Source organism: Erithacus rubecula (genome assembly GCF_903797595.1).
Source record: "Erithacus rubecula genome assembly, chromosome: 8".
Taxonomy (NCBI): Eukaryota; Metazoa; Chordata; class Aves; order Passeriformes; family Muscicapidae; genus Erithacus; species Erithacus rubecula.
This window is the reverse complement of record NC_136659.1, coordinates 18,449,446-18,463,737: the sequence shown is the minus strand read 5'-3', so window position 1 is coordinate 18,463,737 and position 14,292 is coordinate 18,449,446. Positions and strand designations below refer to the sequence as shown.

Sequence of the window (14,292 nt, the reverse complement as noted above, 5' to 3'; positions counted from 1 at the left end):
GTCTGGAAACAAAAAATAATCAAATGCTTATTTCAGACCAACATACCTCCTGTAGCCTATGAAGAGGAACAAGATGAAGACAAACAGCCAACCCTTCTAACAGTAAACACTAGAGGTATTTCTATTGTCACCCATTTCTTTATTTTCATTTTTGGCTGATGAAAAATCAATGTCTCATTCTGTTTCTTTTCACCTGCAGCTGTGTTACCATTATTGTCATCTAAACAACCATCATCAAATAAAGTGATGACACTATCTCTTTCAACTGCAAGCCCCACACCAAGACCCGGTGGGTTATAGATCATAACTAGTCTTCCATTTGTTTTCCTCTTCACCTGGTACTAACTTTTTAAAAGGCTTTAAATCAGAGTAATTTTGTTCCATTCTCCAAGGATTTTGAGTCTGTGATATAGAAGTCATGTCAGGATTTTATAACAGATCTAGTTGCAGTTCTTGTCTTCCCAAGTTCCCTATTCCACCACTCCACTTAAAGCAAAAGCAAGGTTGTCTATAACCTGAGAGGGAGCTCCTAAGGGGCATCAAAAAGAGAACATAATGCTCACTGGGAGTGGACCAGTCAGCAGGTCATTCACCAGCCAAGGAGGGGCAATCTACAGAGGTAGGAGGCCTCATTAAAGACAAAGATAGTGATTTCAGAATTGAATAGAAAGAATGTATTTCTCTTTCAGAGGAGCAATAGGAAAAAAAGATGTTTTGTCATTTTAAGCGTAATAATCAGTGGAATTCTTAAAGGGTTGATTTTTTAATATGAAATGCCCAAATGTATTTTGCTTACCATTTTCTGTTCCAGAAATACAGTATTATGATGGGAGCAGCAAAAGAGGACAATAGAAACATGTTTCCATGTTTCCTGGGAACAGTGACATTACTTATTCAGTCTCTGTCACTAATGCTTTTTTCAAAAAGTGACAAGATATTAGTCACAACATTAAACTTCACAGGAAACTATTTTCTATCTCATGGTATTATTGAAGTGAGTGAGACTAGAATAGTATGTCATAGTCCTCTAGTCCATTTCTGTAGGGGTTTTACATTCAAACTTATGTACATAACCACTACCATTTTATTAGATAAGTAGCACAAATATCTTACAAAAGCAAGACAAGAGTTTTATACTCTTCTCTGTATCTTAATATCTCTTCTCCCACACCACAAAGAAAACTAATGCACAGCAGAAGGATACAGCACATGCAACTAGCTTACAGCTCTTTGGCTTACATTTTCAGTTTGCTCACAGGACTGGTTGCATGTAATCAGATTTCAAAAAATGTATTGCAAAATTATCATATTTATATTGTTTGCGCTTTTTGTATGTGGAGCCATAATACTATTATTTCTGGAATTACTAGTATCATGCTAGTAAAGGAACAGTTTATTTGACTACTAAGATGCACTAGTAACTTGCCTTCAATATTAACATCTTTAGAATTAAAAGTGAATCTCACACTATTGTATAAGATTAACAGAAAAAAGTAAAACAAAGTAAGGGTTTTAAGGGTAAAATCTACGGAATACAATTGACTTTCACAAGCTGAATAGTTTCTATTCCTCTCTTTTTTTTTTATTCTAGAGAGTGCTGTGGGTGTCCGGTGCCAGCTAAGGCTCGATCAAGGGCCGTGCCGTGTTTACACAATCAGATGGTATTACGATCAACAAGCCAACGCTTGTGCTCAGTTTTGGTACGGTGGCTGCGATGGAAACGCAAATCGCTTTGAGTCTGAACAGGAATGTAGACAGGCTTGTGTACTTTATTCTGGAGGTAGGAATTAGTCTCTACATTAAAAATGATAAGGATGAAGCTGTTGATTGTTTGGCTTTTTTGTCAAGTATCCAGAGCGGTATCAAAAATAAAAACAATTAATTTATAGAATGCTAATATGGAGTTGTACGCTCACTAACAAAAAAAAAAGTCTACCTATGCAAGTATATTTTAATACTTCTAGCATTTAGGATATGGCATAGAGATTATGACAAAATAGCAAATTGTGAACAGCATCAAGAGTACAAATAGTGCTTTTTTACTCAGTTATAGTAAGACCAGTGTAGCATTTGCCATAGCAATTGCCCTTCCCTCACCTAGATCTTTAAATACTACCATCAGTTAGTAGAATCACTAACTAGACCTTATTTTAAGCTACATATATTGCTTTGGAAACCAATTCTTGATCATTACGTAAGTTCTTTTCCTTTTGTTATGGAAATCTGATATTTGGCATGGATTCTGCAATGAAAACTTCACTTCTTTTACGTGAAACTGTTCTCACAAAAAGTATTTTACTATTTAAAGCACAAAATATCAATTTCCAAATTACGTGCAGAGTACTACCTATTACAGATAAATACAAGAAATGCATCTACTTGTGGCCTGTGTGCTCTCTGGGTCACAAGGCAGGGAGGTGGTTCAGTTACTCATCTTTCCTAAACACATCACATGTACATTTCATCCTTTTTTTTCAGTAAACTCTCCTCAGTTTTTATCAGCTAGCCAAGATCCATGACAATTACAGTTAAAACACATACACAGATTTCTATGAGTGAATATACTAATAACAGGTATTACTGTGTTGAGTTAGTTCATGTCTAAAACGGTCCTTCCAACGTGTTTCTCTTCTGAAAGCCAAGTCTAATTTTTAAATGCATTTTAATATTTTCATCTTCCTTAGTTAACTATTTAAACTTAGTTTAAAAGGTTAAACACAGCAGTTTGTCTGCCACTGCATACTGCTTTTTACCCTTATGTCTGCTTGTATATGTTGCATTTCCTATTATTTAATATACTTTAAAGCTTATTTGTAATAAAACATTTCTGGTTGTACTGCCAGGACAGAAAAAGGATAATGGTACCACTCCAGGACTAAAACCTCACCTCACAGTTAAATTACACTCACTATGTCATATATTTCTGGTAATGTAACTGGATTTCTGCTACAGCCCTTAAAGCCAAACACCTCAGATTATGCACACGAAACTCGTTGATCATTTTCAGTTGGATTTCTGTGGTTTGGGGTTTTTTTCCCCCTGAGCGAATGGTAACTTCAAGCGTACCAACACAACCAAACTCCCTCCGCCCTCTCTTTCCCCAGCGCTCAGCCGCTCCCCTGAGGGGCCAGAGCGGCCGCGGCACTTCTCGCCTGCTGCTTTATTTCATCCATCTTGCGTCGATTTTCCGATGGGTGCAACACGGTCCTCGCCAACCCAGGCACAAGTTTTAGGTAACGATCTACCAAAGGATACGTTTTTTCTTAAGATTCTTATTCTTTTTAATTTGAAAGTGGTAGGGCGCTGCAATTAAAATTTGGATACAGTTTTCAAGTCATTCCAAATTAAAAATGACACATCTCAGCTATTTTAAAACCGCCAAGGCCGCACTACCGAGAGCGCGCGGCTCCCTCAGGATTTGGGTTTTAGCGCCTCAGCCGAGCCGGGGGCGCAGCCAGGGCGGGCGCGAGTGCGCGCGCGCTCCCCGCGCGCGGCGCCGCAGCCAATCGCGGCCGCCGCGGGAGCGCGCGACACCACCCACCTGCCCCCCCCCCCACCCCGTTGCCACGGCAGCGCGCGGACTCGTCGGGGAGGGTGGCTGCCATGAGCGGGGCGCTGGACGTGCTGTGGGAGGACAGGGATGTTCGCTTCGACATCTCCCCGCAGTGAGTGCCCGTGTCCCCACCCGGCCCTGCCCTCACAGCGGCTCTGCCCTCACAGCGGCTCTCTCGGGCCCGCCCGGCGCTGAGCGCTGCCCCCGCAGGCTGAGGCCGAGCGGCGTTACCGGCGCGGTGCATGGCGGGAGCGCCCCGGTGTGCCGCGAGCGCCGCGGTGTGGCGGCGGCGGAGGAGCGACTTCGGCTGCGGATGGGGCGGGACAGGGCTGGCAGGGCGTGCTGGGTGGGCTCCACTCGCCGTTGCCGATCTATAAAAATAAAACAAAAGGTTGGATGCTGGAGGGCTGAGGGAAGGGCGTGTACTCTTCCCAGCGGAGCTTTTCTAGCACTGAGAAGTACAACCAAACTGAAGGTGGCATTCATGGGTACCAGGACCTGGCGCCTCTGCCGTGCAGTTGGCATCCTCTTCTAGAAGGGGGCTGTGGATGAGCAGTATTTCACGGAATTCGTGTCTTAATAATACATTTTGTTTCTGTTTTGGCTGCTTTTGGCAGTACCATTAAAATACAGCAAAAATTCACACTGTTATGTAATTAAGTGTTGTTATGTAATTAAGTGGCTAGATCAGTTAAATTAAGCAGAATAATAATATAAATAAATAAACAGTCCTCACTAAAAAGACCAAACCAAACCACACCCTTTGAGGAAAATTTAGCAGAGCATTTCACGTGTCTTTATAGATCTGGTATTTCTTTTGCTGGCTTCTCCTTTCCTGAGCCTAGCTCCACTCCTCATGACCTGAAAGTACATCAAGAGGCAATGAAATCTGTCCTCTAAAAATTGCATTAATTCAAGTGGGTTTTTTTTTTCGCATTTTCCTCCAATTTCCACACACTTTGTCCTTCTTTTGGGGTACAGTTTTCATGGTCACGCTTGCTACATAATTATTTATCTATTTACTGTTAAAATTTGATAATAAAATTACCATTATTTTTCATCTGTGAGATGTAGTGATAATGTCAGGTATGTAAAGGTTATTTGTATGTATGTGTGCATATGTGGATTTTTCATTGCATGATGTACTGAGCAGAAAACAAGAAAGTGAAGCAGGGAAATAAAAATGGCCTTATTTGTGAAAGATAAATTAAATTATTTTACTTTTTCTTTAGACAAATGAAAATGAGACCTGGAGAGGTCCTTATAGACTGCTTAGAGTCTGTTGAAGATACCAAAGGAAACAATGGAGACAGAGGTAACTCAATGCTCAGGGAAATCGTAAACTTCCTATGAAACCTGTGTAGGTTCAGGAAAGCCCAGTCAGGTTTCCACTGAACTCTGTAGCAGTGCTCTATTGCACAGAAGAGATTCTGCCTATTTCACAAATCTGCTTTAGAGTGTTTTCTTAAAGTTGCAGGAAGTTAATTCTTGTCTCAGAATTTGTTTAGAATTGAAATCCTTGTAGGAATAACCCATTTACAGTGTGATGCTGTTCTGCTGTAATCCTCTTCAATGCTCAGTTTGTCCCACCTTGTTTTTAAGTGAATCAGTAAGGAATATGTAGTGGGCAGGGGCTGGGGCTGCCAGCATGCTGAGATGACCCTTCGAGGGGTTGGATGTGCTGCTCTGCAGGGTAAAGAAGGGAATAAATTTGCATATGGCAAAGGAGTGAGGTTATTCCTGAATACTGCTGTGATAGTTAACTCACTGCCCTCCCTCTCTCCTCCCCAGAGCAATTCTGCACTGATTGTGTCTACATTTTTACTATAGGCATCTGGATTGAAATCAGTAACTGTTCTTGGTGTGATTTTGAGGAGTGCTGGTATCTATTCGAGTTTGTTTCATTTGTTCCTTGTTGGATTTTCTCTGCTAGCATTTTAAGCATTTAAGTGTTTAGTAGTTTAGTGATTTTTCTGGTGGGATATCCTCTACTTTTTTCCTGTCAAGGGGAAGGATTATTCTGTTGTTTCAGAATATTTCATGTAATGGAATTTGTTTAGATTAAAAATAGCTACACTCTTTATCTCCAGGCAAGCTGCTTGTGACAAATTTGCGGATCATTTGGCGCTCACTGTCATTGCCCAGAGTCAATCTCTGTAAGTATTACCTTTTGTTTCCTTTGTGATGGCATGCTATTCCTTCACAAAGTACTGATTTCAGTACAGAATACTGAAGTATAGCTGTGTTGCTTTGTAAAGTCTGAAATAAACTGTTACTAATGAATCTCTTTATAATATAGGAACTGAGATGATAATTCATAATAAAATACTAATATTTAATATTCAATGTTAATTTCTCAGAAAAGAAGTTGAAACGTTCTTCAGACATATTTTTAATTTGGCCAATGTGGGATTTTTAGAAACAAAAATTTGAGTTTCATCATACATTGCTTTGCTTGTAGCTCTTGTTGCCACCTGTTTATTTACATTCTGCGTTTCTGTATTTATTCCCCACGAGTATTTGCCTTTTCAGTTTTAGTGTTGTAAACTCTGAATAAGTTTCTCATTTTAAATGTATGAGTTACTACTGTATGAGCAGCTAGAGGTTTGCTCATATTTAATTTAATGTGCTGAAACAGGGGCAGGATGTAGTTACTTTGTACAGAAATTATTTCCAGTGCTCAGTGTGGAATCTCCTTCTGTGGAAATATTTATTGAATTGGACAGTACACTGAGCAGCCAGAGTTGGTTCTGATTTGAAAACAGCACTTGACCAAAGAAGCTCCCATGGTCCTTTCCAGCTTAAATTAGTCTTCAGGGTTGTGATGAGGACCCAGAGCATTTACCACAAAGTGTAACTCTCACAAATAGCATCCAAAGCAGGGCTACAAAATTCAGTAATATACTTTGTAATTTTGACTTTTATTTTCCTTGTTCTCAAAACAATGTTTTTTTCTCCCTTGACTTTTAAGCTGTCGGTTACAACTGTGTTATAAATATAACTACAAGAACTGCCAACTCAGTAAGTTCCAAAAATACTTTTAAAAATAACAAAATAAGCTGTAATTAGTTGCTTATACTTCTTGCACTATATCAACAATAATCTGAAGCTCTCAAATACATAACCTGAATGGAATTGCATGCAAATGTGAAGCTGTTTGACTTGCCACAAAGAATTAGCAGAAAGATGATGTCGGTTTCCTTGGCAACCATATGATAACAAAACCAAAAATACTATTTCAGTCATCACATTGCAAATGTAGAGCAGGCAGGCTGCATTAGTTTTACTGTTGGTGGAACTGCTAGTTGGTCAAAAAGAACAACTTCAGTTGAAAACAGCAGTAGATTAATGACAGAATCAGGATTGCCTATACATATACATAGTTTAAAATAATAACTTAGAAAATATCTGAAGATTATTTATTATTTGTACAATCAAACTACTATATTGCCAAAATGTAAAGTTTCATATTTTCCTTACAGAAATTACGAGGGCAGACAGAAGCCCTGTATATATTGACTAAATGTAACAGTACTCGCTTTGAATTCATATTTACCAATATTGTTCCTGGAAGTCCCAGACTCTTCACTTCAGTCATTGCTGTGCACAGGTAGTGTACTTAAAATAGTATTGGATCAAGGACTCAAAGATGGGGGATTACAACTGCTGATAGACACAGTATATGACTGTCCATATTCAACATTCAGGAAACTTTCCCAAAAGAGAACACTCTCTGGAAGTAAGGGGGAGAATGATCGCAAATTTTAGTAGATAACTGCACATAATGAAAAATTTAAGTGTATTTATACTAGTTATTGATCACAATTTATATACCTTGTGTGTATAAACTATCTGAACAAATAAGAGTATAAAGGAGCTAATTTTAGTGTGAATTTTCTAGCTATAATTTCTGTCTGCAATAATTTCCCATAATTTCAGACCATGTGAAGGAAACTAAGAGTTAAATCCTGGTCAAAACTCTTCATTGACTTCAAAGCATTGTATGCTTCCCACCTAAAGACAAGTCATATGAATGAATGTGTGCATAATACATTACCATGAGTGTCTATTTAAGAGCTATGAAACACTGACATATATATTGGATATTTGTGGTTTAAGTGGCACTGAAAAATAATGTTAATGTCCATGCTATGTATGGCATGGGACCCAGAGAACTTAAGCTTAGCAATAGAGGCTGGGTGATGACTGTCTTAAAGTAAAGGAAAAAATAGTAGAGACATGAACAATACTGAAGAGCAAAAAGTCGTTAAAACCTCGTTATAAGGAAAAGATTAATGAAAGATGGAATATATTTAATTATGTTGAAAAAGTTTTAATGGAACTCTCACTTTCGTGTAATGTGGTGACAAGAAAAGCTGAAAATCTACACTTCATATCTGTATTAAAACAAAAAGTAAAGATAATAGAAAAATGGAACTATGTATGAACTATGTATGTATTTAATATTTTTTGCAGAGCTTATGAAACTTCCAAAATGTATCGTGATCTGAAACTGAGAAGTGCATTGATTCAAAACAAGCAACTGAGATTGTTACCACAAGAACAAATATATGATAAAGTCAATGGAGTTTGGAATTTATCCAGTGACCAGGTACAGTAAAGAATCAGAATACACTGACTACAGAAAAGTTAAAATGTTTCAGCTTTTATCTAGCAATTGTAGTTCTATAGTTTGTAACCTCCAAGGAATTGCCCTTAATGCAGTTCATCAGCTGATGCATGCAGAGAAACTGATCCCATATATTTGCTCCTCACTACAACAAAATCTCCTCTTGGCAGCCTGAAGTCTACCTGACCTGGCTAATATGCAAGGAATTAGATATACAATTTCTGTTAAAAATATATATTTATGAGTCGAAAACTCTGTATGATAATGAAAGAAAATTGTATTTCTGAAGTGCTGTGCTGAATATTTGTGTGTTTACATGCGGCTTTGACTAAACAATATTAAGATATATTGTCTTTTGATTAATGAAATTTAAAAATATTGGAAAGGATTCTATGTCTTAAAAAATAATAAAAAATTTAAGATAAAAATAGAAAACATTTATTATTTTACAGGGCATTAGTTGCAAGCATTTCTCAGAAACAAAATGGGATCTGATATTTCTGTCTGTGCAATTTTAGTCCAGAATAGAAATATGATCCACTCTGACAAGCTAAAAAGTTCTTTCCTCTGCATTCCCTTGGCACACATCTCCTCAGTTAGCTAAGTTTAACCCACATGCCATTATACTTACGCTTTATGCCAGTTCCAGATCTGTACAGTTAATAACGCTCTCAGATGCCTCATGTATTCCCTTGAGGTTGGCTGGGCTCTGACTGGATCCAGCTTTGCTGCAGTAGTAGGGACTCCCAGCTATTTTCATTACTCAGGTTCTGGTAGCCTTTAAAGATTGGATCCTGCTTCCTTGCAATCAATACAAACATTTCAACTGCGTTTGGTAGGAAAGAGTTAGACTTTTAGTGAATAAAATGTGAAGCTGTACCTTGCTTATATGTAAATAGACATCATCATGTTTGGGAAAAAAAACTCTGTAGTTAAAGCAATTCTAATATAACTTTTCTTTAATAGGGAAATTTGGGAACATTTTTTATTACTAATGTGAGAATAGTTTGGCATGCAAATATGAATGACAGCTTTAATGTCAGCATACCATATCTTCAAATTGTGAGTATCTTACAACAACCATTTTCAAAACAGCAAATGCTTAAGTCTTTGGTTAAAACTCCCAGCTTACCAAAATTTTATTTCATATCCCTCATTCAGAGAGGAACTTAGTCTAGCCAGCATCAGCCAGAGGGTTTATTTTCTTTTCTGTCCAGATTAGTTGGGGGATTTCCTGTCCAGGTACAGGTACTGAAAATGGCTTGTATTGCAAATTTTTTTAATATTTACATCGATGCTTCATGCCACCTGCATACACTGGGATTAATAATCATTAATCATCTAATCAAATCTGATGTTCAGAAATTTACTGTTACCACTGTCACCACTTCTAATAAAACACTTTTCCCTGAGGTTTCAGGGGTTCAGATTTGTAATGGTAAATGGGAGGGAATGCTGGTAGCCAAGCTTCCAGAGTCAGTACTTGTAATTATTACAGTGTAAAAAACCAAACTGAAACAATGAGATTTTTATCCAGTAATTACATAATTTTTAACAGCATTATACCTCTTTATCATTAGCGTTCAATAAAAATGAGAGACTCAAAGTTTGGCTTGGCACTTGTGATAGAGAGTTCTCAGCAGGTAAGCAGCTTTAACTGCCCTTTTCTACTGATTACATTTTTATTGTACATATATACAATATTTCTCTAAATGCAATTTTTAATATACAGTATTTCTCTAATTCTGAAATATCATGACTCTGCTTTTAAATTACATAGAGCATTCTTTCTGTGGGTCTTCTGAAAATCTTTTTAGAAAGTTCTCTTGCGCTGCTTAAAGTGCATGTTATTGTCAATATGGCTGTTGGAAGTTATGGTTTCCCTAAGCAAAACAACAACAGGCCAGCATGACTAGCTTATAACTGTCAAATACATTGTCTTCTGACAGATGATCTTTGGGATCTAATTAATTCTGTACTTAATTAAGACCACTCTCCAAAATCTTTTTCATTATTTCTGTTTATCTGAAAGCTTCTTTAATAACAACATCAACATCTAACAGACTCAACATTTGCTGAGTGGCTGGGAATAAATCATTACTATTACTTTTGAATTTGTCCCACCCTTGTTTGCTTGTGGTTTTCTATGTAAGGAGTTTGTTTCCCTTTTATATAATGGCCTAACAGTGAAAAGCTTATCTACCTCATATAGAAGCATTGTCATTGTTTTTATTTCACCCATGATTCAAGTTTTCTCAGCAAGCTTAAAATTGCTATTATTAAACTAGAAATCTCTAAATAGATGTTGTCTTTTTTCTCTTTTATATAGAGTGGAGGATATGTACTTGGTTTTAAAATAGACCCTGTAGAGAAACTACAGGAAGCAGTGAAAGAGATTAATTCACTTCACAAAGTTTATTCAGCTAATCCTATATTTGGAGTGGATTATGAAATGGAAGAAAAGGTACTCCATTTATTTATTTTAAATTAGATACATACTGTGTTAACAATAAAAAAATTATATTAAACATATTAGATATTTGAATTTACTTACTACAGTTATAATTTGCAGCCTCAACCCCTTGAAGACTTAACAGTGGAGCAGGTTCCAGATGATGTGGAAATAGAAGCTGATGAACATACAGATGCTTTTGTGGTAAGCAGTTCCAAAAAAACCAGAAAAATAGAATCATTCTTGTTTGGTTATTCAGATTTAAGCAATGTATAGCTGTAATCCTCTTTTAATGGTAAGCTACAATTGTACTTTCTATATTTAAAACACATCTACATGCCTTTTATTAAACATCATGATTTTTACAGGAATTTATTCTGTATATGAATTTTTAATTTAAGAACAAACTATTACTCAAAATAAATTAAAGTGGTAGATATTTTAAAAATAGTTTTATGTAGTTTCTCAACACATTAAAATTGGGAATAGCTTGAAAATCAGCAGTACAATATAATCGGATATATTATATTAAAACAATAATTTGTCTTCTCTTAAAGCAGATGAATACATGGTGATAGCTATATGCTCAATATTCATCTAAGATTCAAGCTTGGAAGTTTTTTAGAAAGGCAGCAATAATTTTATATTACTATGTCTCCCAGTATTAGTGTGCAACCCAGTAACACCTGGTTCCATGATTGACTGCAGGGCAGATGACACGTGTTTTCAAACATTAGCCTTGATGCACTGACCATTGACACGTTTTCTTACCAGTCTCTGAAATTTGGTAAATTACCAGGCCTAGTACAAGTGTTATTTCCACTCCATTTAATTTTGCAGCCTTTTACTAACACAGATAAGCTCATTTTTTCTTTACCCCTTTCCTAGCTTCTTGTCTTGTTTGTTTTCAATTTTGCACATATTTATTCAGTTTCCAGCATATTTGAAGATGTATCTTTTCTTTAAATGGCAGTCTGTTTGCTCTATTGGTGCCTTTGTCACCTGGATTAAATAACTGTGCTTTGTATATTCTCAAACAAAAACTGGAAGCTGAAAAGGGTTAGAAGCTTGTTGCTGTAAGAGATACAGGTTGTTCAAGGAGCAGCTACACACCAGTATTACACAATACTTGATGCTGTAGGAAAGTGCTTTCTTTCCTGCCCCTCACCAGTCCACAGGGACAGCTGAAGCAAGACTGGGCTCTTTTTGGTAAATAAGATCTAGAACCTGCTGGTCCAGAGATTTCTAGAGTGTGGATATTTTTGGAGATATGATATCCCTAAGAGTTTGAGCCTTAATTTCCACCCACACAGAATACGAAAGATGGTGTCTCTTTCCCACATCTCTATTTATTGAGTTGTTCTATTACTCTATGTTCTTTTCTTAGATTGAGTATAATGTCAACTGAATATTGATATTACACACTTCAGGCTTTGATGTTGAATAGTAAAAGCTGCTGCACAAGGCAGAAAAATACCAGGATGCTGTCAGTTTATCTTCATATTAACATTCCCTATAAAATGTTTGTCAGTTTAACAAATGTAATACAAAAATGCTGCCATTTAAAAAATCTTTCTTTATTGTGATAAAATTCAAAGGTTAATATTTAATGAAAAGTACTGTAATCCAGTGGTATCTAATCTATAACCCAAAACAGAAACTCCTGTTAGAACCCTTTTGTAAACTATTTTAACATAGAAGTAGAAGCATATAGACTGGATTCCTCTGGAAGACCTACTCAATGCAGTTTTGACCCTAAGGAATTAGCAGATGTGGGATTTAGGTTTCTTTTTCAAGGTCCTTCTTTGTTTTCCTTTGCAGGCTTACTTTGCTGATGAAAACAAGGTAAGGAGATACTTTTACATACTACCAAATTAATAAAATAAATAATTTATAAAATAGTTGATAAAATGGAATAATGAAATTAAAATTGCCTTCTGCTTTATTTTATTTTCTCTCATATGTCACGTATTCAAAAAAGCAACATGATCGGGAGCCTGTTTTTTCAGAAGAGCTGGGACTTGCAATAGAGAAGCTAAAGGATGGATTCACACTCCAGGGACTCTGGGAAGTAATGACCTGATTCACACTGGTACATGTTTGTTTCCTAAGCAGGGAAAACTCTCCGTTCTTGCTGGATTTAGATCAGTAGAAGATAATTTAGAAATACCGGAGTAGCAGAGAAAGAACACGGCAACGCTAAAGAGCAGGCAAATATTATATAATAAGCCCTCAGGCTATGTCATAAAAGAAAGATAATTCAGAAACCTTGTACACCTAAGAGCTGTGCGATTCTGCTGTTGTCCGAGCAGTGGCAGGAGAGGCGGACGGGGCGGGCGCAGCTGCCGCAGGGAGCGCTGCCCCCTGCAGGCCCCCCTTGGCCAGGCTCTAGGGACCTGCGAGTTCCTTCTGCCTGTCACACTGGGAGCCCCTGGCAGTCCCTCTGTTTGACACACTTGTAACCTCCACTGTTATCAGGATTGTCCTTTCTACCTCCCCTGACAACACAAATTCGACCATGCTGTTTCAGTCACCGTTTTTTTTTATAACTACATGGCTTCTGTGTTTATGTGTTGCCCTTTGGCTTTGGGAGCAGGCACTGCTTGCCATTTTACACACAAAACTGCTTGCCATTTTACACATTTTACATTTTCTATGTCAGAAAAGGAAGCCTCCTCTTTTTCTGCACATGGAGACAACTGTCTGAAACAAGGCAGTGTGAGGTATGCAGTTTGATGCTCAATTTCAAGTACGCATATACATAGTGATGCACTTTCCCATAATGACTATGTTTGAATTAAATTTCCATAACTTGTTTAATTATTTGCAGCACAGAAATACCATCATACATAAAACATTTTGTATGTATGCATATTGGCTGCATTATTGATAGCTTTAAGTAAAAGAAATTCTGTTCCAAATAATGGCTTTCATATCTCACAATTTTGCTAAATGTTCAGCACGTGTTATTCCAAGTATTTAATTGTAATCCAGATATCAGTTGTTGTTTGTTTGTTTGTTTGTTTTTGCTAGGGCACTTCCTAAAGCAATGATCTAGAAAACAGGGCACATGCAAATAGCTTCTGTGTGTGAGTCATTAGACCTTTTACGATGTTGTGTGTTATAGAGAAATGAGTCATTTATTGTTTAAAGGAAGACGCAGCTGTTACGTTGTCTAATGAGATAAAACCTCTGCGCTGCTTTCTATAAATGGAAAAAGTCAAATGAGCTTTCCTCTCAGCTGTTGTTTCAGCAGCTGACTGTTAAAGTAACTGTAGTGTGAATGTAATACTGGTGTTTTGTAGAAAATCTTTCAAAATATGTATTTTAATGGAATACTACCTATATTGAAAAGCAGTCATTACTTCAATAAACTTTTACAATATTATATATTGTTGTAAATCTTGCATTCAAGTAGTTGTATTTTGTTCTTGTTTCCATTATATTCAAAAAACATTTTACCATATGGATTAAGACTTCAATTTTAATTATTTTGCAAAGCAAAACTTTACCTGAAATAACATGTATTTTATGTCTAAACAGTAGTGTTTGGTTTAAAACCAAATGGATATTAAGAAGCAGTCCAAAATTTCGAGGTCTTATTATCAGAAGAAATTGCATGTGTGATATGGTTATGTATAAAAATAATCTTAGAAC

At 36.8% G+C, this 14,292-nt stretch overlaps 2 protein-coding genes across 2 annotated transcripts in view; both read left to right on the top strand.

Moving 5' to 3' along the window:
- Nucleotides 1-3,313, top strand: part of LOC306804263 (uncharacterized protein) — a gene marked incomplete at both ends in the record, with an annotated part of 31,364 nt that extends 28,051 nt beyond the window's left edge. The window contains 4 exons of the mRNA XM_079310589.1: nucleotides 37-115; nucleotides 200-289; nucleotides 1,592-1,780; nucleotides 3,045-3,313. Of these exons, the coding sequence (XP_079166715.1) occupies nucleotides 37-115; nucleotides 200-289; nucleotides 1,592-1,780; nucleotides 3,045-3,313 (627 nt within the window). The remainder of the gene's footprint in view (nucleotides 1-36; nucleotides 116-199; nucleotides 290-1,591; nucleotides 1,781-3,044) is intronic.
- A 195-nt stretch (nucleotides 3,314-3,508) lies between these two features.
- On the top strand, nucleotides 3,509-14,037 carry BBS5 (Bardet-Biedl syndrome 5). Its single transcript, XM_079311213.1, has 12 exons — nucleotides 3,509-3,665; nucleotides 4,786-4,868; nucleotides 5,644-5,709; nucleotides 6,525-6,574; nucleotides 7,036-7,163; nucleotides 8,030-8,165; nucleotides 9,150-9,245; nucleotides 9,764-9,826; nucleotides 10,513-10,647; nucleotides 10,756-10,839; nucleotides 12,457-12,480; nucleotides 12,617-14,037. Exons 1-12 carry the CDS (start codon nucleotides 3,604-3,606, stop codon nucleotides 12,716-12,718), a joined length of 1,029 nt encoding a protein of 342 aa, XP_079167339.1. The 5' UTR covers nucleotides 3,509-3,603; the 3' UTR covers nucleotides 12,719-14,037.
- The last annotated feature ends 255 nt before the right edge of the window (nucleotides 14,038-14,292 follow it).